Genomic DNA, 24,875 nt, shown 5'->3' on the forward strand with positions numbered 1-24,875 from the left:
CAGGGACTGCATCTTTTAAGCTACTTATGTCTTTCTGTGAATGCTTCAAGTTGGGCACATGGTAGGTATTTTTGGTCAATTCTTAGCACTCATGATTATGTCATTTTGTTGGCAGTTAAAAATTAAGAAAGCATGGACTTTTTGTTTAGAGTGAATTTTCATTATAAACACAAGGTGGTGCTCTTTAACCATCATGCCCAGTTTAAAAAAGAAAAAAAGTTAAATGTCTGTTTTCAAGCCTCAGGAGGAGAGAGTATAGGGAATCTGCGTTGGACAAATTCCTATAGAAACAGTTGTAATACAATGAGATGCTAGATATTTTAGTTACTCTTTAAAATGGCAAAGTTCAGGGGAACATCCCTGGCGGTCCAGTAGTTATGACTTTGCTTTCCAATGCAGTGAGTTCAATCCTTGGTCCAGAAGCTAAGACCTCACATGCTGTTAGCCAGAAAACCGAAACATAAAACAAGCTGCACTGTAACTGTGACAGACTCATTAAAGAATTAAAGAAATGAAATGGAAACGCTCATTTGTTATTTTCTGCCAAATTAAAATATTCAAAAAAAAATTCATTCCCAGGTATCTCCAGAAGACCCCGGAGCCCAGTTCCTGATCCGTACTGGGTCTGTTGGCCGAAACAGGGCTGAAGCCTCTTTGGAGCGAGCACAGAATCTCAACCCCATGGTGGATGTGAAGGTGGACACTGAGAATATAGAAAAGAAACCCGAGTCATTTTTCACCCAATTTGATGCTGTAAGTTTCATAGAGAATGTAAAATCTGCTGTAGGAATTAAGCACTAGTTGTATGTATATTAGGTCCCCTGGGGTGTTAGACTCCCAAATCTGAGCTTTTTCCCAATATAGTTTGTAGGCTGTTCTGTTCTTCGCTTTTAGTATTGGGTGGGCCAAAAAGTTGGTTTGGGTTTTTCTGTACTATCTTAAGGAGAAACCCGAACCAGGTTTTTGGGCAACCCAAGCTGTTGCCCTAGTTGGGTGAAGTCTTATATTACCTTAGTGCGTATATGCCTCATTAGTGTTTGGCCTTAGTTTGCTGAGTGTGTGGGTTAGGCAGACCCAGGCTGTTGAATCTGCTTTAGCTGCTTGTGAGTTGCTGCCTTATGGTTTCTTCTTTCGGCATACTTCCCCCAAGACCAGCTTTCATCATTGGTGTTTTGTCTTCCTTCCAGACTCTTCGCACACAGCTTTAATACATTTCACTGCAAATGTTTTCTTCCGAAAACTTAACAAGTTGGTGATTAATTTCTGTAGCAGAGTCATTTTTTTGTTAGAAATATCAAACTCCAGTCTGTGTTTTGTCTTTTAAAAGAGCACACCTGATCTTGGTCTGTCTATATCTCTCTCCTCCACACAGCCGCTTTGACCATGTTGCCATGGACAACTAGACAGAATCACTGCAGTCATAAGCCAAATGAAGCATATCCGACCTCACTTGATTTCACTGCCAAATCTCTGCAGAGGTGAAAGGATAAGTGAAATTCTGCTTCAGTGTCTATACGACCTTTCAGACATGGTTCCCTCCACCCTGGAAAAGCTTAGTAAATGTTGGATAACCATGTAATAGTCAGAGATGATCTGCTTGGTTTTTCAATGAAAGACCTATTACATGATAGGTTAGGATTTGAGTTTGGTTTGCACACCATTGTATCTCATATGTGCATGTATTCAAATGTGGGCTTCAAAGGATGGTTCATCTGTGCATTTTGTCCCTTTAAGATTTTTTTCACTCTGTTTTGTAAGTCCAGATATTGGAACATTTTCCATTTGGACATAAGCCATCCTTCATTTCTTTATCCATAGCAACCACATTTGGTTTACTGTAGGTGTCCTTGAACTTTTAGCCACTAAAGCTTTGTTAGAACTGAAACAAGGGGTTGTTGCTTGTATTAATATAAGGCATGTTCACAGGGTAAGCGTGACTTGTTTGAGCCATGTTTGACTGGTCCTCATAGGTTTTCACACTCACTCTTGACTGCAGAGCTCTGTTCAGTTTGCATGTTCAGCTGCACCTGTCTTGTCTTTTAGATTTGATTTCTCCCCGGGTGGCTGCAGCCTTTGAATGGCAGTGGAGACACATTTCTCTATGACGATATGTCAGTGTTCAGGCTCCCAGACAGCAGCAAAGAGGTTATCAAATGAAAACATCCTTTGGTAATTTCTTCTCCAACTTTCTCTGTTCAGAAGAAAACATGTGCGATTTAGAAGTTGTCTTCCTGCTCCTGATCACAAAACTTTTCCTGAAAAGATGGTGTCCTGTGCAGTAAAACTTAGCCATTTCCAATACCTCAACTTACTGGAACACGACCTGGAGGCCTCAGAGCAACATTGATGATTCCCCTGAGTGAATCACCAGCTCATTGTCTTAACTCTGAATGGGAGGTCACTTGGGCTATAACCTTTTCTTTTGTCCTTAAATTCAGATTAAGTTTCACATCGAAAACTGTGGAAAAATAATCTTAATGGGACTTGTTTACCTTCTTTATCATCACACATCAGTCAGAAGAAGGGGGGGATAATGCCCTTGTATTTAAACATGATCTTTGGGTAAATTTTAAAAAACTGGTTTTGTTTCTTGCTGTAGCTTAATCAGACTTTAATAGGTTTAATGATTTAGAAATAACTTACTCTGAGTTATATTACTGTCTTTTCATGAAAACTGTGAAATGTGGTTTATGTATATTCATGGTTTAGGGGAAACAAATTCATTGAGTGCCTGTTACTTACTAGCTCGACGTGTTACAGTTTGGTCACAGAAGGTGGAATGACAGTCTCAATGATTTACATTTTCTGCACACTGAGACCTGCAACTGTTCTTTTGTCTTCTAACCTGAGGATCCAAGGAACCAGTTGTACCAGTTTGAAACTGGCTTTAGACATGCCCAGAGAGACTGTTCATTAAGGTTTATTTAGACTTCTGGGCGGTGAGTCATGGTCTGCCTAACTCACATGCAGCCACTTTTCTTTTCTTCTGCAGGTATGTCTGACTTGCTGCTCCAGGGACGTCATAGTGAAAGTTGACCAGATCTGTCACAAAAATAGCATCAAGTTCTTTACAGGAGATGTTTTTGGCTACCATGGATACACGTTTGCCAATCTTGGAGAGCATGAATTTGTAGAGTAAGTTCAGGGAAAGGAGGAGAGAACATAGCATTTTAAAATGTACTTTTATTCACGGGTAAGAAATGACTGAAATGGTTAGATAGCATCACCGACTCAGTGGACATGAATTTGAGCAAACTCTGGGAGATAGTGAAGGACAGGGAAGCCTGGTGTGCTACAGTCCATGAGATTGAAGAGTTGGGCATGACTTAGCGATTGAACAACACAACAGCAACAGGAAATGACCTGTTTAAGGAAAGTATTTTACTCTAGTACTTAGAACTTTGGGAAATCAGTTAATAGCTTATTGACTACGTAGATTGTGTGTTCAGAATTGTAGGAGATGTGGCTCCTGCCTTCCAAGTTGATGGTCTCCTCTAGAGCAGGGGTTCCCCAACTCCCAGACCCCCAACTGGTACCAGTCTTTGACCTGTTAGGAACCAGGCCGTGCAGCAGGAGGTGGGCGGAGCTTCACCTCCTGCTCCCCATCACTTGTATTACCACTTGAACCATCCCCCGCCCTGACCATGGAAAGATTGTCTTCCACTGGACTGTTGGCGCCCCCACCCCGACCCCCCACTGTGCCAAAAAGGTTGGAAACAGTTGCTCTAGAACATGAGAAAGGCATTTCTAAGGTGATCAAAGCACACCACTTGGGTGTCTGATCAGTCTGGGCTTTGCTTTCTGTTTAGGGACAACTTGACTAGATTGTATACATTTGTTCTCCAGCTTGGGCTTGTGTGTGTTTAGGTTTGAGAGCTAATAAACTGAGTACTAGTTAGTTAGATGGGCAACTCTGGAGGCACTCTCAGCCAGAGTCTACCTTGGAACATCTCCAGGGTCCAGAGGCAGCTCTGGTGGAACAAACAGACCTCCTCTTCTTGCACCTTGAGGTTGCAGATCCTGGTAAGTCTCACATGATGAGACCTACCATATTTTGAACTTACAGCTTCTAGATGAAAGATGGTGATGATACCATTCTTGTAAGATGACAAGAGTTGGTTTGGGGGCTGTGACTTTTGACCACCGCCATGCCGATGAGAGAGAGAGAGAGACCCTTTGTGGTAGTGAAGCCCCCACCAGGAGTCAAGACAGGAACTGTTTTCTTGCATTGAACTTTTCAGGGGAGCCCCTGAACTCTCTTCAGTCTGCAGGTTTCTTGCCTGTGAAGTCGAGATGGGGGAAGGATAGACATGTTCAGAATCTCTTATAACTCTAATGTGTGATGGCTTTAAGAAAATCTAGTCTTTGGGCATGTTCTAAATGGATAAAGAAGTCACTGTAGAGAAAAGAAGGCCAGATTATTTGAAGGTGAGCTCCCCATGGTAGATGGGAGGAAATGAATTCAGGGAATGTTTACAGCATTTCTTGAGAACATACTATGTGCTTGGCAGTCTGCTAACAATTGGTTATTTCTCTTAATAATCCTGCAGTGGTTATTATTCCCACATAGTAGGTAGATGCCACATCAGGTGGTCTTAGCACCTGGGCTGGGATTTGAGACCAGATCAGTGTGAGATGTTGCTCTTAACCACCATCCATTCCATGCAGTGAGCTGGTGATCCTCTTTTTGTTCTCATGGCATAATTCACAGAGTAAAACTCAATTCTCCCGCTTCTCATCCTCTAGGGAGAAAACCAAAGTTGCCAAAGTTAGTCAAGGAGTAGAAGATGGACCTGATACCAAGAGAGCCAAACTTGATTCATCTGAGACAACCATGGTCAAGAAGGTATGTTGATGTAGCTGATTCACTTTGCTGTACAGTAGACACACAACATTGTAAAGCAACTGTGTAATTGTGTTGTTGTTGTTATTTTAGTTGCAAATTCATACTTGTTTTAGTTGCTAAGTCATATCTGACTCTTTTGTAACCCCGTGGACTGTGTAGCCTGCCAGGCTCCTCTGTCCACGGGATTTCCCAGGCAAGAATGGATGGTGAGGTGGGGAGTGTTAAGTCAAAAAGCCCTAGGATCCTGTAGGCTCCAGGCCATAACCAGGAAAGGAAACATGTAGTCCTGAAGGGAGGAGTCCGGACAGAGTGGACCAGCGCTTATCCCCTTTAAAGGGGGGCAGATATGCTTAGTGCCAGCTAGCTGTTACCATGAGGTTGCGTGTTCAGTAGCTAAGTCATGTCTGAGTCTTTGCGACCACATGGACTGCAGCACACCAGGCTTCCCTGTCCTTCACTATCTCTCAGAGTTTTCCCAGGCTCATGTCCATTGAGTTGGTGATGGCATTCAACCATCTCATCCTCTGTGGCCCTCTTCTCCTGCCCTCAATCTTTCTCAGCATCAGGGTCTTTTCCAGTGAGTCAGCTCTTCACATCAGGTGGCCAAATTATTGGAGCTTCAGCATCAGTCCTTCCAGTGAATGCTCAGGGTTGATTTCCTTTAGGATTGACTGGTTTGATCTTGCAGTCCAAGCGACTCTCAAGAGTCTTCTCTAACACCAGTTTGAAAGCATCAGTTCTTTAGTGCTCAACCTTCTCTGTAGTCAAACTCTACATGACTGTTGGAGAAACCGTAGCTTTGGCTATATGGACGTTTGTAGACAAAGTGATGTCTCTGATTTTTAATATGCTGTCTGGGTTGGTCATAACTTTTCTTCCAAGGAGCAAGCATCTTTTAATTTCATGGCTGCCATCATTGTCTGCAGTGATTTTGGAGCCCGAGAAATTAAAATCTGTCACTGTTGCTGCTTTTTCCCCATCTATTTGCCGTGAAGTGATGGGACCAGATGCCATGATCTAGTTCATTGAATGTTGAGTTTTAAGCCAGCTTTGTCACTCTCCTCTTTCAGTCTCAAGAGGCTCTTTAGTTCCTCTTCGCTTTCTGCCATTAGAGTGGTATCATCTACATAATTGAGGCTGTTCATATTTCTCCTGGCAATCTTGATTCCAGCTTGTGAGTCATCCAGCCTGGTATTTCACATGGTGTACTCTGCGTATCAGCTGAATAAGCAGGGTGACAATATACAGCCTTGACGTACTCCTTTCCCAATTTGGAGCCAGTCTGTTGTTCCATGTCTGGTTCTAGTTGTTGCTTCTCTCAGGGTCAGGTAAGGTGGCCTGGTATTGCCATCTCTTTAAGAATTTTCCACAGTTCGTTGTGATCTACACAATCAAAGGGTTTAGTGTAGTCAATGAAGAAGAAGTAGATGTTTTTCTGGAGAAAATGTGAACCTAGTGATGCCCAGATGTGATTTTTCAAGAGAGTGAGAAATGTAGATTTTTTTCATATGCTCTGTCTCAGACTTGTTAATGCCAGCAGCCTTTTTGCATGCTGTTCCCTTGCACCGTGTAGAGACTAAAGAGAACGTGTGCCTCCTCACTTACCTGCTCTGCGGGCCAGCAGTTTGAACCTTTGGTGTATGGAGTAGCATAAAGAAGACTGTTGTTGAGCACAAGCCATTACTCTTGTACAGATTTTTTTGTTTTCAAATTGGTAGACAATTTAGTAGGCTCCTTAATGGGCAGGGAGACAGTTTAAACTTGAATTGCTTATTGCTTTTTTAAAATAAAGTTTTTGTTTTTTTCCCCACCAAATAACCTTTTAAGAAGAAAGGTCTTGATATTGACAAGTGTTCTCAGGTGTGTGTATATATATATATATTTTTTTTTTAACGTAGTTTATGTTAGGATTGGTACTATAATTCATTTTATATAAGAAAGAGTGGAACAGGAATCAGTAGATAGATGATGGTTTCATAGCTAGTGTTGGAATTTGAGAAGGGAATTCATGCGATGAGGAAAACAAATCCAAGTGGCCAGAATTGGTTTTGTTAAACCAAGAGGAAAGACATGGCCAAGCCCATGTTTACTCTTTACTTTGTAGATTTAAACGTTGAGAAAAAAAACCAGCTGGTCAGGGCGTTGAGTTAAAATTGCTCTAAAGGGGGGATTCTAAGAGTGCAGAAACCACAAAAGAGACTGCAGAAAACCACAGAAGTGGAACTCTTGAGTTTCCAGCAAGGCTGCATTGGAGATTTTCTTTCTCCTGCTTTTTATGTTTGTGTTGGAATAGTTCGATGCTGTGAGTGCGATACAGAGGAATTATTAAGCCCTAATTTTAGTGTCTATTCACAGGACCATAATTATCCAGAGTGAACATTAGTGTTTTGGCCAAAACTTGCGTCTTTTTCTTTCTTCCTTTCTTTCTTTCTTCTTGAGGCCCAGTCAAGCTTTATCTGAATGGCTCCGTGAGTTTGGTTGGGGGAGATAAATTGTTAACTAAGGGAGGAGGACAAAAGCAGCTTTGTGGGTGCTGTCAATTTATAAATCACACCCTCTTACAAGTGTGACACTTGGCCTTGGTGTGAAGGGTTTTATGGCTTAAGGGCCTTCTCTGATTGAGGCGGGCCTTTCACATTCAAATAGAGAGAGCCCTAGCTTTGTGAGCCCTGCACAGCGGGAAGTTTCCTGGGAGTCAGTCTGCTGGTGCCCACTGGGGCGAATCTGGAAACCTCTTTTGGGAGCCACTTTAGCGAGCTATGAGGAGAATGTGGGCAGCCTGGCAGACCCTGGGTGGCCTCTGCGTACCATTCTGCGGGCTCTTCAGGCACACAGTTCTTTGTGTAGCCTCTTCCTCCACAGGGCCCAATTTGAAGGTATCAAAATATTCCCCAGCTGACATTGTTAGTCAGCTGTTTCACGGGGACAATTCAGGCTTGGATTCCAGCCCTGAGCCGTGAAGGTCGTGAGGCATGCAGGGCATTCCTCATGACAATCTCCGGGATTCCAAACCTTGTCTTTGTGTGGCTGCCCCGGGAGCTGCAGAAGGCTGGGGCCAGGCCGGGGCTCGGCCACCTTGCGAGAATGTGCCGTCTCCATTTTGGCAGTGACTGCTCCACAGTTCCGAAGTTTTCCTCCAATTCAAAAATCCCTGGGTTTAGATTCTGCCCTTTCAACTAGTTGGGCTATGCTCTCAGCCTTGCAGGATGGGGGTGGGGAAGCAGCCACTTCCTGTTTCCTGTGAAAGGCTTCTGGTGAGGGTTCCCTTCCCCTCCCCCCTTTCCTTAGGTTCAACCCTATGTTGTACACCCACTTGTGCTTGAAGGTACACATTGTGCTCCGAAATTAGAAACGTTAAAAAACAAAGAGGAAAAACAGAGCTGTGGTTTTCACACCGTCTAGGAAGATGCTTGGCCAGGCCTTTCTAGCACCTGTGCGAAGGTGAGAACTACAGTGGCGGGCAGATGCCCAGCCCAGAGACTGGTGCTCAGGACACTGTGTGCTTCCTTTGGTGCCCAGGAGGAGTCATCAGAGAGATTTCCCCAGAAACAGGTCTTGGGCACAGGCATGAAGTGGGTACCATATACAGCACGTAAAGGAGATGGCAGCGGTTTTATGATGAGGAAGTGTCTGGAAAGGTTTCCCTGAGGAAGAGTTGTTAGAGTTGAAATGTGAAGAACAGTCTTGCAAGTACCCAAGCCAGGATCAGCAGCCAGTCACAGGAAACAGGGTCAAGAAAAAGCTCAGATGTTGAGACAGAACGACTCTGACTTCCTGGCTCCAAACAGCCAGTTCTTTCTGTATCTGTGAGTTGCAAAATGCCTACTGTGTACAAGGCACTGCATCGGGTGCAGGGAAGTACGTTAGTTGTCTTATCTCCATTTACAGCAGACCCTGAAGCCCGGAGAAGTTAAGGGACCTGCCTGAGATCACACAGCTGTGTCAGAGGAAGGACTGGGTGGGCTTCCCTGGTGGCTCAGATGGTAAAGAATCTGCCTACACTGCAGGAGACCTGAGTTCGATTCCTGGGTCAAGAAGACCCCCTGGAGAAGGGAATGGCAACTCACTCCAGTATTCTTGCCTGGAGACTCCCATAGACAGAGGAGCCTGGCGGCTACAGTCCATGGGGTCACAATGAGTCAGTCATGACTGAGAGGCTGACACAGGGAGGGGAGAACACGGGCGGTGGCCGAGGGTGCAGGGGCGCTTTATCACCACAAGGCGCAGCCCCTTGGGGTTTCCAGGATGACTTGAAGTTGGGTGAGGATGCCAGGCTGAAGTATGTGAAGATCAGGGTCACTTCTGAAAACTTTCAGGATGAATGACCGCCAGTGTGCTCCCATGTTGCTGCCCCTGTTTCTGCATTGTTAGGGGGCTGCCGGACAGGAGTGGATAGATTCTTGGGGGTGGATACTCTCTGTGACAGCTTTTTAAAGATTAAACATAAAGATTTGCTTCTGACATGCTAAGAAATAGACTTAATTTTACCCCTTCTGAAGTAGTGGGTGACTAATTTTGGCCCTGGAAGTCCCTTTTTCATGAATTAGTTGTGAAATTCCACAGTTGAAGAGTGATTCATTGCTTTGATTTCTCCTTTCTGAGCCATTTATTTGTTGACAACTCGCATCCTCCTCTCAGCCCCATCTTTACAGCAACATTCCTGGTGGCTGGCTAGTGGCTCTGCCTCTCCTCTGGCACGTTGATGGCAGCACCCGTTGCCCCTCAGATGACTTGGCAGTGCCTCCCTCGTTCACGCAAACTCCATTCGGCCTGGGCTGGGGAGTTTGGTTCCCAGCTGTGTTCCTAGTGCAGGGCCCACACATGCGTGTTCAGGACGTGTGTTCAGTGTACAGGAAGCATAAGATGACCCAACTTGGGAGATTATTGTTGTTGTAAAAAGGATTTGTTCATCAGTTAGAAAGGATTTAACTTTCTTTGTGATTGAATAAATTGATTAGTGTTGTAGTATGTTAGTTCTCATAGTTGAGGTTATTTGAACTGAGCTGAGAACAGACTTTTAAAGAAGACGAGGTTCTTGGTGAAGACTGTGTAGAAGTCTGTTATTGAGTTGTTGCCTGGACCAGAACCTGCAGGCCAGAGAGGTTCAAAACTCCCTCTCAGAGTGACTTGGTATGTTTGTGGTTGGGGGCAGGCAGGGAGGGGGCAGGGTGTACATTGCAGAGGATTTGATGGGAAGTTGATGGCAGGTTTCCCAGGTAGAAGAGTTTTGGAGCGGGTGCTGCTCGTGCCTTGTCTCATCGGAGAGAAGTTTCTCGGTTCTATGGATGAGGAATAGAAGTCCCTGCCAGCATCACAGCAGTGTGTGTGTGTGTGATATTTGAGACACAAAAATCATGTGACATCAGTGCAAGTCATAAAACACAACGCTCAAGCAAACACTGTCCACCTTAATAAGCGGAAGGTCTCCAGGACGCTTGTACCGATCTGCGTGTTCTTTCTCTGTCTCCTCAGGTCTGCTGGCACATTGGTGAGGGTTTACTAAGGTATCCAGAGAGTGGATATAGGCCGGCTTGGCATGGTGTTTCATCATGTGTTTGTAATCTCAACAATGGAATAACGCTTACTAGGTGATGTTGTAGGGTAGAAATTAAGAATGTAGAGCGAAACCACCATGAAACCACCACCCCGTTTAAAGCAGAAAACACTATTGGGTGGTTGCGGCCACTTGGATGCCCCTCGCCCACATGAGTAACCGCTGTCCTCAGTCATGTTTCTCATTCCCATGCATTTCTTCTTCCTGCTCTCGACTATGTTTCCAAGCAATACAGAATTGTTTGGCATGCTTTTTAATTTCTTAAAAATTGGTTTCACATGCTTTTTTGTTGTTGTTGTTCATAGATACTCCCTTTATTAAATGTCTGGTGGCTTGTACCATCCAGAAAATACAATCTTAACAATTCTCCGTGGGAAATTCACCTTTTATTTTTTAAATTTTTTATTTTTAATTGCAGTAGATTTACAATATTATACTAGTTTCAGGTATACAGCACAGTGATTCAGTATTTTACATGTTATACTCTACCAAATGTTATTATACAATAATGGCTGTAATTCTTTATCTGATACAATATAAACTTGCTGCTGTTTTATAAATAGGAGTTTTTCATCTCTTAATCCCATACACATAATTTGTCCCATCACACTTCTGTCTCTCCTATATCTGTGTAGTTGCTAAGTCATGTCCAGCTCTTTGAGACCCCATGGACTGTAGTCTGCCAGGCTCCCCTGTCCACGGGATTCTCCAGGCAAGAATACTGGAGTGGGTTGCCATTTCCTCCTCCATTCCACATGCTTTTTAAGAGCAGCTTTGTGAGGCCATCTGTGTTTGTGTGTAGGTCTGGAGCTTTGCTGTCCATTACGGTAGCCACCAGCCGCGTGTGGCCATTCAAATTAAAATTAATAAAATTTAATTTAAAAATTCAGTTCTGCAGTCTCACTAGCCACATTTCACATGCTCAGTAACCACACACGGCCTGTGGCATCCATATTGCAAAGCACCCATATACAGAGTGTTCTTGTCATCATTGCAAGTTCTCCTGGACAACAGTCATTGCAAGACAGTTTTATCGGTGGGTTTTTTGTTTATTTGTTTTGACCACAGAGTATTTGTTGTGTGAAAACATTACTATTTATTCTCCTGTTAATAGGCATTTAGCTATGTAAGTTTTTGCCGTTACAAATTGTGTTGCAGTCAGTGTCACGTGCGTGCCTAGATGATCTCTTTGGGTGGGTGTGTGATTTCTCTAGGGCACAGGAGAATTAGAGTGTGCACACCTTCAGCTTCACCAGCCTCTAAAAAAGGAAGTCTTAAGGCATTTTCTCTATTTACATTCCAACCCAGCAGCATGTAACAGTAACATTTGGTAACTTGGGGCTCTTTTGCCACTCTGCCGAGTGTGAAAACTGTCTCGGGTTGTGGTTGTCAGTTGTTAAAATGCTTTTGAAAACTATAGTCTCTGATAAGTAGGTGTGGAAATTAGACCTCGAAATCTGTAGTTTAAAAGTTGTTTCAGTTCTGATTTACATGCTGCTTTACATCCAGATCTTTATCACTTCTTATAGATGTTCAGCCTGATTTTAAAAAATAAAATAGGGTACTTCCCCAGTGGTCCAGTGGTTAAGATTCCATGCTTCCATTGCAGGAGGCATGGATTTGATCCCTGGTTGGGGAACTAAGATCCCACATGCTATGCGGCACAGCCAAAAAAAAAACCCACAGAAAACAAAATGGTTTCACAAGTTCCAATGTGGAAAATATAGAACAAACTGAGAAAATGTGAATCTTGCTACCCAGTAATGTCACTATTCTTTTTATGCATGTGCATAATAAATTGGAGTGCTAGTTAATATATGTAAATATATGCAAGACATACATAATGACCTAATGTATGTGGCATATATATATATATGTGTGTGTTATCTTTCCTTTTTTCACTCCGTGTGTTTTCATAAGCACTCCTCAAATCTTTGTGTCTCCTTTGGAGAGCATGCTTCTGTTCTACTCTATTTTATTTATTGAGCTATAGTTGGCATACAGTTGGAGAACATGATTTTTAAGTGGCTGTCTGGTAGGTCTTCCTCGCTTTGCCTTGCCGTGATCTGTTGAGCCAGTTTCCTATTGCATAGAGGTTATTGCAGTCTCCCACTATCTAAATGGCTCAGCACAACCCCATAATTTGATAGCTGATAGACTGTGTGGAGAATTCATCTTTTATATTTATTGTTGGGCTTTTTGGCAAATGAAAGGCAGGTGGGTCTTATCAGCTCCTGGGTATTTGTTGAAAATTCTGCTCCATTCAATGCTGTGCCTTTCACTGTGGTCTCTGCATCAGGAAGCTGCTACCCAGTGTAAGAAGGCTTGTTATTAGTCTTAACTAGACTCTCAGATTGAAATCCTCAAGGCCCAGAATGATCAGGAAGGAAAATGGACAGTGGAGGGGAGTGGGTGAGGCCTACCAGACAGGGATTCGTGAGCTGAGGGCATGGTGAAACAGGAGGGGTTACTTCGTTTGGGGGAATGGTAGCGGCTGCTACCTGGCAGGCTTTGTGGCTGCTTCATCTGAAGGCTCTTTACTCCCTGAAAGTGGTGTCAGGCAGCCTTTTCTCTTTATAAACTCGACGCCAGTGAGGTGGGTAAGGCAGGCACCGCCTTTTGCATCTGTTCTACTACAGATTAGGCAGCTTGGTTAAGTTTTATTTTTGTTATGAGCCACAATAGTAGAATTTGGATACTTTGAACCAAAAAAGGGGGCATTAATTGGAGGCAGACTTCAGTAGCCCAAGAAGCATGGAGTTTTATACCTGTGATCTGAGAAGAGGAAAAACCAGGGCAGCTGGGAGGCCCTGGAGGCAACAGGAATCTGGCCTCTCTCTTGAGAGTTCTGCCATGAATGTGTCTCTATTTCCAGCTTTCATATTCTTGATTAAGGAATCTGGTGGGCCTGGCTTGGGTCGTGGGACCATCTCAGACTCTGTCACCTGTGCTGGTGGGTTGGTACACATTAAAGCCAAGGCCACAGGGGCCTCCTCCTTAGATCCCAGGAAACTTCTCCAAAAGTTGTCTGCCACAGACCCAAGAGAGGTGAAGTCACTGGTCCACAGTCAAAGACTAGTGGCAGAACTGGGACTAAATCTGCCCTAAAGTTGGGAAGGGCAGAGGGCCTCTACCCTTGGCCGTGGTGCTCTAGAAGGTCCCACTCCGGCCTTCCTCCAGCCATTCCCCTCACAGGGTAAGGATCCCATGAGATCAGGAAGGTACATCTGCCTGGGTCCCATAGCCTTGCCCCCAGTTCTGAACCCCATTCTGGGTACCTGGACCCCTGGAATCTCCTGGCCAGATAGCCTCAGGCTCACTTTCTAGGCTGCTTCCCTGTCTGCCTCTGCAGTGTGGACCTTACCACAGCGTCTGAATGCCTCGGCCTGAGGATTGGATGTTTTGGTAGGGAAGGATGGGCAAAACCTTGTGCAAAATCAGGTTCAAAGCTCCTTACGTTGTGGGTGAGCCAGAATGAGACGGGGGCGACCTTCCCAGGGTACCCCTGTGGCACAGGACTCCCACAGAGTGTGAGAATTCCAAATTTGAACCTAGTTTTCTAGGTGGTTATGAAGGAGGTTTATTTGTCAAGGCTGGAGAATACAATATACTTTACTTAATAGCTTATTAGTGTGATTTATAACTGAATATGTAGACATGATATATGGGTTTTCATTTGTACTCTTACCCTCAGGCCCTGAGAGCGTTAGAGGCAGGCCTGTCTCAGACTGATTCTAGAACCAACTTTTTTCCCCCTTATTCTTCATATAATGGCTTAACAAATCAATGGATTCTTAGCATTGGTCTTACTTAGCCAGGCAAACTACAAAAATTTTGAATGAAAGTCTTGGTGGGTTTTGAAACCTGGTAAGACGTTTCCTTATTGTGATGGCATCTCCAGGTCGTACTGCTGATGGCTTGATCTGTGTGGTAAGACTTGTTAAGAAGGGGCTGGCAAGTCTATATCAAGCACTAAATGTCCCTCTGGTTTACTGCATGACTTAGCTTCTAAGGTCAGACAGACCCATTGACCAAAAGGTTTGAGGGCAGTACAACCATCCTGTATCCCAGCTCTTACAGTGGGCCCAAACCCCAGAGGAGTGATCATGGGGAGGCGGAAAGCCACTTTACACACCATGGCTGTTTTTCATTTTCACCAGCAGTTTGTGTTTTCACCTTTCAGGTCCATTTTGATCTGCAGCTGTGGGAACTGCCTGGCAGCTAATGGGTCTTGGCTCCCTTAGCCTGTAAATTGCGCCATTGTTGTCTTCCTTCTGTTTTATTTTTCTTTTTGCTGTGGGGGTGGGGGGGAGTCGGTAGAGGGAAGAAAGGAAGACACACACCTCTGTAAGTCTGAAGGTTTATACACTTGCACACACACATGTACTAGCTTAAACTTGGTAGAAGTAGCTGACAACTAGATGAGGATAAGGTGCCACTGCCTTACTCCCACATATTTTAGTCTGTATTTTCTCAAATAAGGTATTCTCCCTGATCAGAAACCAGCCATCACAGTCAGGAAAAATATCTGGATAAGTCACTGCTATCTAAATCCTCAGACCCTGTTTAGGGTTTGCTGGTTATTCCAGTCATGTCCTAACAGCAAAAGGATCCGGGTCAGAATGGGATGCAACTAGATTTTCATGACATCTAAAGGTTGCAAGCCAGTTATTTTGTAAAATGTCTCTTAGTTTGGGTTCCTCTGATGTTCCTTGTAATTAGACTCTTGCTACACATCTTTGGGAAAAATACCACCACATGGATGCTTCTCATTGCGTCCTGTGGTCTGGTGCGTGGTTTCCATGTGCTGCTTTACTGGTTGTGTTAATTTTGATCATTTGAGTAAGGTTACTTTCCATATTAGTCCTTTGAAAACAATTTTTTTTTTTATCCCTGTGTGACTAATAGGTATTTTGTGGAGAAGTATTTTGAAAATATATAAATACTTCATTCCTTAAAAAACTTTGCTCATTAGCTAATTTTAGATCTAAAGGATTATAGTTTACTTAAAAGTACTATCTATTATTCTTTACTTTTATCCTCAGATTGGTCCAGATTTGACCAGTGGAAGTTTCTTTAAGCTGAATTGTTACCTCGACATGTCCCATCATTCTTTGGGGCACTTTTCCTGTTTCAGGCTCCTCTCATGTTGCAGCTTTGCAGTCAGTCATTTCTCCAAGGAGAAATGCGTCTTTTAGTGGTGATTAGAAACCAGACTCTGTGTTTTAGATGTGCTTGTTGCTGCTAGAGTATCATTGCTGTTAGACTTTCTCAGTGTACACAGCAGGTAAATATTTGTATGTGTACACATACACTTGCATTTACATTTATTTCTTTATCTGTCTGTATATATGGAAAATGAGCTCACGGCAGTAACTCTCAACCACAGGCTTCATTCTAATTCTCTCTGTTTCCCCAGTTCTGACTCTCTTCTTCTCTGACAGTGAAGCCTTGCTGCCCAGATTCTCAGTGTCTTTTCTTGTCGCATCAAGTCCTTGGATGTGATCGGGCTCCTGCTGCTGCCCTCTGAGGATGCCCTCCTTGCCCTGCCCTGCCCCCTCCAGTCCAGCCACCAGCTCTCCACACACACGTTCTTTCCCTGTCCTTCAGTCCCAGAAAATGGCTTTTGGACTTCATTGTTTAGGAAAGGGAAAGAAAACTATTTTCTTATTCATAATTAGTTGTTTGTATTTTAACATATATCTCTCATGGCATTTTTAAAAGAAAATTTGATGTAGGTTACTAGGTTTCAACTGTATTTCTTCCTGCTGTAGGGAGAAGGAATGCTGTTATTCATGGGTATTGTTGTTTGTGTCTGTTTACTAACACAGAGAATATTTCATTGAGTATCTTTAGACACATTTTATTGGTCACTTGTGAAGGAATTTCCATGGCGTAAATACCTCCAGAGTCAGAATGGACAGAGCTTTGCTCTGTCTTCCTGCAGTTCAGGGAGTCCATAGCATTGATCTCTGTGACCCCAGTGCCCAGGGGAGCTCACGGTAAGTGCTCAGGAAGTGTTTATTGGATTTGAGTGGGCCTCAGCTTCTTTTCGGAGAAGGCAATGGCACCCCACTCCAGTACTCTTGCCTGGAAAATCCCATGGACGGAGGAGCCTGGTATGCTGCAGTCAGTGGGGTCGCCAAGAGTCGGACACGACTGAGTGACTTCACTTTCACTTTTTACATCCCTGCATTGGAGAAGGAAATGGCAACCCACTCCAGTGTTCTTGCCTGGAGAATCCCAGGGACGGGGGAGCCTGGTGGGCTGCCATCTATGGGGTTGCACAGAGTCGGACATGACTGAAGCGACTTAGCAGCAGCAGCTTCTTAGTGAACAAGGAAACCTAGTAATGGTGATGAGTTACGGCCTGGTGATTTGAAGTCAATGTATTTTATCCTTGGGCTTCCCTTGTGGCTCAGTTGGTAAAGAATCCACCATGCTGGAGACCTGGGTTCGATCCCTGGGTTGGGAAGATCCCCTGGAGAAGGGAACGGCTACCCACTCCTGTATTCTGGCCTGGAGAATTCCATGGACTGTATTGTCCATGGTGTCACAAAGAGTTGGACACGACTGAGCGACTTTCACTATTTTATCCTTAAACAATCTTGTCTTTTTTTTTTTTTTTTTTAAAACAGAAGGTGGTCTTCTGCTCCGTCAAAGAGGCGCTGGAAGTGGACTGGAGCAGTGATAAAGCAAAGGCAGCTCTGAAGCGCACGACTCCGGATTACTTCCTCCTTCAAGGTGAGCCCTGAAAGCAGTTGCTTGGCGTGCGCTTTGTGCTCTCATTTCTGCACATGAGGCTGCATAGCCCAGAAGGTTCCTTGAGGTTGTCCTGAGCCAAGTTTCCCCTTAGTTGGTTCTAAGTGGTCACTTAGGACAACAGAGTGAACAGAGAGGAGGCCCATCATTGAGCTCTAGTTTCTTTACGATTTCTGCTTATTTTAAATTATGTGTTGAAATGAACTGCTTTCTGAAATTGAGCCCAAGATAACAGTGTTATAAATCAAGCTCCTGTCATCACCACTTTTCCCTCTTCAGAGTTCTTCCTGCTCAAAACCAGCGTTCCTCTCCTGAGAGATTTTCTCCCATCTCTCACCATCACTGCCAATGTTCAGAGGGCCTTAGGTGGGTGTTGGTTTGCCATCTCAGTGGTCTTGTGCTTAACACTTTATTATTATTATTTTTTAAAATACCCACGGAATGTGGGATCTTGGTTCCCTGACCAGGGATCGCACCCTTGCCCTCTGCATTGGGAGCACAGAGTCTTAACCACTGGACTCCAGGAAAGTCCCTGTACTTTAATTTTTTAATTTTATTTTTAAAACAGTAATCATGAACATTGAGTGCTTACTAGCAAGAGCCAGTGGGAGTTGATGTGTTATCCCTTAGTTCACAGACAAGAGAGCTAAGGCACAGAAAAATTGAGGTTCCTCTTGTTCTCAAGGTGAGCAAGTATGTAAATCACATGGGTTTGTTAGCATAAAAATAATCCATATCTGTTACAGAAAATACCAGAAAAGCCCGAAGAAAAAGAATCACCTTGACAGTTTTGTACTTTTGGGGATGTGCTTCTCAACTCTCCCTCCTCAATGCTGGGACATAGACACCCCTCTGTAAACAGCTGTTAATTTGCAGAGGTTTGGGCATAGCCTCGGTGTTTCTAACTGCCACTTATAAGGGGAGTCAGCAAGTATTTGAGTTTACCATAACCTGGGGATTCTCAGCCAGGGGCAGTCTTGCCCTCAAGGCAAGTAAGTGTCTGGAGACATTTTTGGTTGTTCTGACTGGGGTTGGGGTTGGGAGAGAGTTAATGTTGCTTCATATCTTAAGACAGCCCCCAGGACAGAGTGCTCTGGCCCCCAGAGTCAGCAGTGTTGCAGTTGAGAGACCCTGATCTACAACCCTTTTGCAGTTTCCAGAGTACTTTCTTGTCCATCTCCTCATCACATCTCCCTGGTGAGATGGACAAGGTAGGAATTATCCCCAGTTTGGTTTCTGGGGGTGAGGAGGCAGAGACCCAGACAGGCTCGTGTTTGCCTTAAGAGGACACCAAGTGAAAGCCTCTCAGTCATGTCCGACTCTGTGATCCTGTGGACTGCAGCCGCCAGGCTCCTCTGTCCGTGGGAGTCTCCAGGCAGGAGACTGGAGTGGGCTGCCATGCCCTCCTCCAGGGATCTTCCCAACCCGGGGATCGAACCTGCATCTCTTACATCTCTCCTGCATTGGCAGCTGTGTTCTTCACCACTCACGTCACCTGGGAAGCCCAAGAGGACACCAGATGCAGGTGTAAGAGAGGCGGGACCTGAGCAGCCGGGTCTTTGAAATCTAATGGATTAAATACCTAATGAGGCACCAGGTAATAAGAGCATCCGTGCTCCACTCTCAGTGCCCTGTGAGTGTTAGCTTGTTGGATCCTCGCCACATGCACACGAAGATTCTGCTGTACACCCCTCTGTACACATAAGGGGTAGACTGGTAAAGACACAGGCCCGTGGCCCTCCCTGTCCTCAGGAGCCTGTCACTGAGATGGGGAGGCAGGACTCGTGCCCTGGAGACCGGATGAGGGAGGGTGTATAATTCATCCCAAAAGACTTTGCTGACCATCACCATCAGAAGTTACAAGGGGCTGGGGAATCAACAGGACTTGAGGAAGAAGCAGGAGCTTTATATTATGAGGGACATGGCAGGCAGTGGTACACGGTTATTCAGAACTGCTGCTTTGCAATCAAAACAGACCTGCCTTCCAGTCCTGGCTCTGTCATTTTTTTTTCCCAAGTGGATGAGGTTGAGCCACAGACTTCAATTCCTAGAGGCTCCCTCAGATTCCCCTCTGACCATGGGGGTGTTGACAGTGCTGGCCTCAGAGGGCTTTTGTGAGGCTTGGATGATACCCATGCAAGAGGCTTAGCCCAGAGCAAGTCCTAGAGACCTGTCTAATCTAGCTGTGTGCTTGGAGGCTGGAGGTACTTGCTGGTGTATAGTACAGTGTTAGGGTTGACTCAGTTTACCCTTAATTCCATACTTGAGTAGGTATTATCATAGCAGCAATCCTGTCGGGCTTTAGTTTTTTTGCCTGTTTCATGTGTTTACTTCCCTCTTCTAAATGGTAACTAATTCTCTTTTTAGTTTCAAAGCTTTGCATCTGGAGATTAAGACTATGTTCATAACTAATAATGATACAGTTAGTTTCTTTATTATGATAAAAACATGTGCCATAAAGTTTATCACCTTAACCATTTTTATGTGTAGTTTTTTTTTTTTTCTTTTTGGCTGCATTTGGTCTTCGTTGCTGCGTTTTTGCTTTCTCTAGTTGCAGAGAATGGGGGCTACTCTCTAGTTGTGGTGCGTGGGCTTTTTTTTGTGGTGGTGTTTTTTGTTGCAGAGCATGGACTCTAGAATGAGGGCTCAGTAGTTGTGGCTCACAGACTTGGTTGCTCTGCGGCATGTAGAATCTTCCCAGACCAGGAATCAAACCCAGGTACCCTGCATCGGCAGGCAGATTCTTAACCGCTGGACCATCAGGGAAGTCCGTGTGTATAGTTTTGTAACATGTATGTGTGTGAGTCGTTGAGTCATGTCTGACTCTGCGAACCCATGGACTGTAGCCTGCCAGGCTCCTCTGTCCATGGGATTCTCCAGGCAAGAATACCGGAATGGATTGCCATTTCCTTCTCCAGGGGATCATCCCAACCCAGGGATCTAGCCCAGGTCTCCTGCATTGCAGGCAGATTCTTTACCATCTCAGCCATGAGGGAAATGTCCATAGTTTTGTAATAGGGAATTTTAAAAAAGGAGGCGACTCCACATGTCATACCATCTGGTCAAGGCTGGCAGCTGTGTGCTTCCCACTCTTCCCTCAACCCCTGTGGCAGACGTGGCTAAGAAAGCCTCCTCGTTGACCGGCCACTTCTCTCAGAGCCTCAGAATCCTCTCGACAGCACTGCCTGCAGTCCTCTCTGGGCATACAGATGAGCCCACTTCTCAATTCTAATTAGTCCACTTACGAGCTTATAAGAAGACCTAGAAGGGAAGTGACTCCTCCTCCTGGCTATAGAGCACACCAGTGGCAATATCAGGTCTAAAACCCAGGTCTAAAACCATGCACATCCGCGTCCACCCCACGCCACACGCACACACACCGCACACGTCTGCGCCCACCCCGCGCCGCCCCCCCCACCCCACACATCCGCACCCCACCCCACGCCACACACACACACACCTGCACGTCCGCGCCACGTGCGCACACACACACCACGCACGTCCGTGCCCATGCCGTGAGACACACACCCGCACGTCCTCGCCCACCCCGCACCGCACACACACACACTCACACACCACACATCCGCACCCACCCCGCGCCACACACATAAACACACACACCCGCATGCCCGCGCCCACCCTGCGCCACACGCGCACACACACACGCACACACCGTGCACGTCTGCGCCTACCCTGCGCCGCACACACACACCGTGCACGTCTGCGCCTACCCTGCGCCGCACACACACATGCACACACGCACAGTGCTCTTGCTGAGTTTTCCAGATACCCAGCACAGCCTTCGCTTTTCTCTTTGCAGCAGGTGACGCGTCCTGACTTCTTGCATGCTGTCCCATGCATGTTCCTGATGTTTTGTTTTGTTTCGCCCTCATGGGTCATCCTGTGCCCTGTGTCTTTCCAGATATGCTGCAACTGGAACTCTTAGGAGTGTTCCAGCAGTGAGCATCAGGGTCTGGTTAGCTTTCTGGGGGCTTTTCACATGTGATTAACTCCTTGATTAAGGACTGGACTGAGCTTCTGGAAGTGGAGGGCAAAGGCTCTTATGATCTCTTTCCCTAGGGGAGTCTGGCCGGCAGCTTAGACTTCTGCCAGAATTCAGCTTGTAAGTGTTAAGCGACTTGCTTTCTTTTACTTGATGGCCTTAAGTGCTTCGGAAGAGATCTTGGAGCATACATAGAATGACCTCATTTGTCTTGTTGGCTGCAAAATGTGTTTCTCTGGTCTTTTGTGACTAGTCTTACCAAATGTAAGTTGTTTTCAGCTTTTCTCAGTCCTTGAAATTTGTTCCCAAGAGCCTTTCTAGGAATGTGACTGATACACCTGATGATGCCTTAGGAATTCCTAGTGAGGTCAGAGTGCAAGGTCAGAGAACTTGACTGTGATACATACATGAGGATACCTTGCAGAGAACCCAAATGGAACACTTAGTAGGTGCCCGACAAATAGTTTATACGTGAGTGACTAGTTTGCCTGTCTGGTCATTTCTTCCCCCCTCCCTCTGGTGTCCCCACAGGCTTCTCTTGCCTGCCTACTCCCCTGGGCACCCATCAGGCTTTTGATACCAGTTTCACCCAGCTCTGGCCTGCCCCACACATGTAGATGGTCCTCACCCCATTCACCATCCAGCCCCTGTGAAACAGTTGCCCTGCTGTCCGTGTGCATGTGTTTGCTTTGTTGGGGTGTGAGTGTTTTTCCAGTTTACTTCATAAGATAGTGGCCAGACTGCACACTTCCTGCTGCATTTTCCACTATCTCGAGAGTCAGCCTCACCATCTGTGAGCAAAAGGTCTCATCTTTTTATTATTCTCCCATGGCATGTTGCAAAACATTAAGTGTGAGCTGGTTTCCTGTGGCAAAAAGTTGACTTTGATTTGTTCTTTTTGAGGTTACTGTGAGTTTATCATAACAGGAGTGCTAAAAATAATTGAGTCTCGTATGGAAACAGCATTCACTTACCAGCATGAACAATAACACGCAGGTTTAGCCCAGACCAGGAAGACATGGACTTCATCTTGAGATGTGAATTACTGAGCAGAGAATCTTTGGCAATCCTGACTTTTCTCAGTCTGTTCTGACGAGTCATGGAAAAGTACTTAGGCTGTCTTTGAACCACAGAATTAATGCTGAAAATAATCTTAAGACCATTTTTGGAGCACCTGCCATGCTCCAGATCTCGTGCCTGGAGATCGTCACGGGAAGAAGAAGCCTCCTTGCCAATGGAAAAGACAGGCAGAGATAATCCTGCTTGTGAGGGAAGCTGTAACAGAGGGCTATTGACAAAGCTGTCGTGTTGTGCTGGTCTGTTTTTCAATATGTGTGAATTATTCGACAATCGAAAGCAAACTGTTCTGAGAGCTCAGGGAACTTGGGGTCTGGTTGTCTTTGGGGAATTGGGAAGGCTTCAGAGAGGAGGAGACATCTGAGCTGGATTTTGAAGAATAGGTATTTGCCAGGTGGTAGAGGGAGGTGAGAGTATTGTGGGCCAGAGAAGCAGCGCCTGCAGGCGGCCAGCAGGGTGGAGACCGTGGCCCCGCGAGGCTGGAGCTTGGTGCGAGCCAGCCAGACATGAGATCAGGGCCTTGCTTTTTTAGGTTTCTGTTCTTACAGCCAGTGGTTTCCCAAGAGGATATCAGACTCCCTCAGGGAACATTTGAAATACAGGTTCCTTGGTTCTACTCAGACTTACTGAATCAGAACAGCTCAGAGTGGCTGGCATCTGCATTGTTGCACACCTCCCAGGTTTCTAAAGGACCAGTCAACTAGAGGGAAGCCATTGCCCGAGGAGACGGGGAGCCCCGTCCTGTGTCAGAGCCTTGGTTCACTCATTTGCAGTTTTATTTTAAGACGTGTTAAATGCTGAATTTCAGACGAGGACATGACTGAGGCAGGGCTAAGAAGATAACCCCATGTGGCTCTTGAATGCACTGTTTTGTCTATAGACCCTCAGACTAAAAAAATAGCTGTAAACAAATATTGAACTTGAGTTAGGTTTGTTTTTTACAGTGGTGTAGGTTAGAAATTCTGAAACTTATTTACTCTTTATTCTAGGATACCATCTGAGCCACCAGGGAAGCCCTAGATGGAGCAAATAGGCAAATATATTGTGGATAATGAGACTCGTATTTTTTTATTGCCAGAAAGGGGAGTTTGTTAGTTGCCCTTGTTGTTTTAGTCGCTCAGTCGTGTCTGACTCTTTGTGACCCCATGGACTGTAGCCCATCAGGCTCCTCTGTCCATGAGATTTTTTGGGCAAGAATACTAGAGTGGGTTTTAATTTCTGTCTCCAGGGGGTCTTCCCAACCAAGGGATCGAACCCATGTCCCATGAATTGTCAGGAGGATTTTTTTTACCATTGAGCCACCTGGGAAACCCTCTCTACTTCAATTGGAATTGGAGTCATCTGGATGAACTCATGGTTTTTTTTATATGTAGGTATAGAAATAGATGCATGTGTGTCCATCTATTTACATTTTTTATTATTTTTAAAAACATTTATTTAGTTGCTCCAGATCTTAGTTGTGGCATGCAAGATCATTTTAGTCGTGGCCGGTGGGATCTAGTTCCCTGACCAGAGATCTAGTTCCCTGACCCTCCAGGCCGGTGGGTCCCTTACATTGGGAGCGCGGAATCTTAGCCACTGGACCACCAGGAAAGTCCCCATGTGTTCACATTTATACATATGTGTTTCCCAGCTCTAACTAATAGCCATGAACAGACTTCATGGTTGTTAACATGCAGCGAACCAGGACTCCTTGGAGAGAGGGCTGGTTCTGGGCCTGGGGTAGGAAATTTACAGGTGTGCTTGGAACATCCTGCTCTGCCCGAATGTGAGGACGTGTACAGAGAATGACAGTCGTGTCTGCGTGAAGGTCACAGGAGTCAGTTTGAAGGGGCGCCTGCTGATCAAATCTGGGAGAATTTGAGGATCAGATAAATCATGATCGTAGTTGATTACAACCCATAGAATAAAATAACTCATGAACCTATGCTGATAATTGAATAAATAAATAAATGAGGGAGAGGGGAAAGTTGTTTTGTTTTTTTTTAAACAGAAAATAATAAATACATCAAGAATGAGGAAGATTAAAAGAAATCTGTGCTTGGCCATCATACTGGTAGTATTGTTTTAAGGATCATTGATGGATGCTAAAACGAATAGGAAAGTAGGCTGTGAAGCAGCATAGATGTCTTCCCAAGATACTTTTTGATTTATTAGAGAGATACTAGAGAACGCTGGCAGGTTGTCCCTCCACCAAGAGATCACAGTTAACATTCCGGGAATAGGACAGTAGGTCTCACGCGCCCGCTTGGGCCCACTGAGCAGGTGGGAGATGGAATAATAAGGAGCTCCGCGCTGCTGGGCTGGCCTCTGGTTCCCGGCCCAATTATGAGGAAGCATCAGACGCACTTGGACTGAGAAGATTCTGTAAAATAAATGGCCTGTACTCTTCAACAGTGTCGTTAAAGACCCAGGAACTCCATTTCAGATTAGAGAAGGATGAAGAGACAGGGTAGCTAAATGGAACACGGACTTCCCAGACTGGATCTGAGAGCAGAAGTTGTTTTTTTTTTTTTGCATTTGCTTTCAAAGACATCAGTGAGACAGTCAGTAAAATTTCAAAAAGATCTGTTGAGTAGGTAGTAATACTCGATCGATGTTAATTTTCAGTTTTGAGAACTTTTGTGGTTCTA

At 45.0% G+C, this 24,875-nt stretch overlaps 1 protein-coding gene across 2 annotated transcripts in view; it reads left to right on the forward strand.

Annotated features, from left to right (window-relative positions):
* Positions 1-24,875, forward strand: part of SAE1 (SUMO1 activating enzyme subunit 1) — a 60,972-nt gene that overhangs the window by 16,252 nt on the left and 19,845 nt on the right. For both annotated transcript variants that reach the window (XM_069549285.1, XM_069549286.1), the window contains exons 3-6: positions 580-753; positions 2,993-3,135; positions 4,747-4,846; positions 17,039-17,144. In XM_069549285.1, the coding sequence (XP_069405386.1) occupies positions 580-753; positions 2,993-3,135; positions 4,747-4,846; positions 17,039-17,144 (523 nt within the window). The remainder of the gene's footprint in view (positions 1-579; positions 754-2,992; positions 3,136-4,746; positions 4,847-17,038; positions 17,145-24,875) is intronic.

Source organism: Ovis canadensis, chromosome 14 (genome assembly GCF_042477335.2).
Source record: "Ovis canadensis isolate MfBH-ARS-UI-01 breed Bighorn chromosome 14, ARS-UI_OviCan_v2, whole genome shotgun sequence".
NCBI classification, from domain to species: domain Eukaryota; kingdom Metazoa; phylum Chordata; class Mammalia; order Artiodactyla; family Bovidae; genus Ovis; species Ovis canadensis.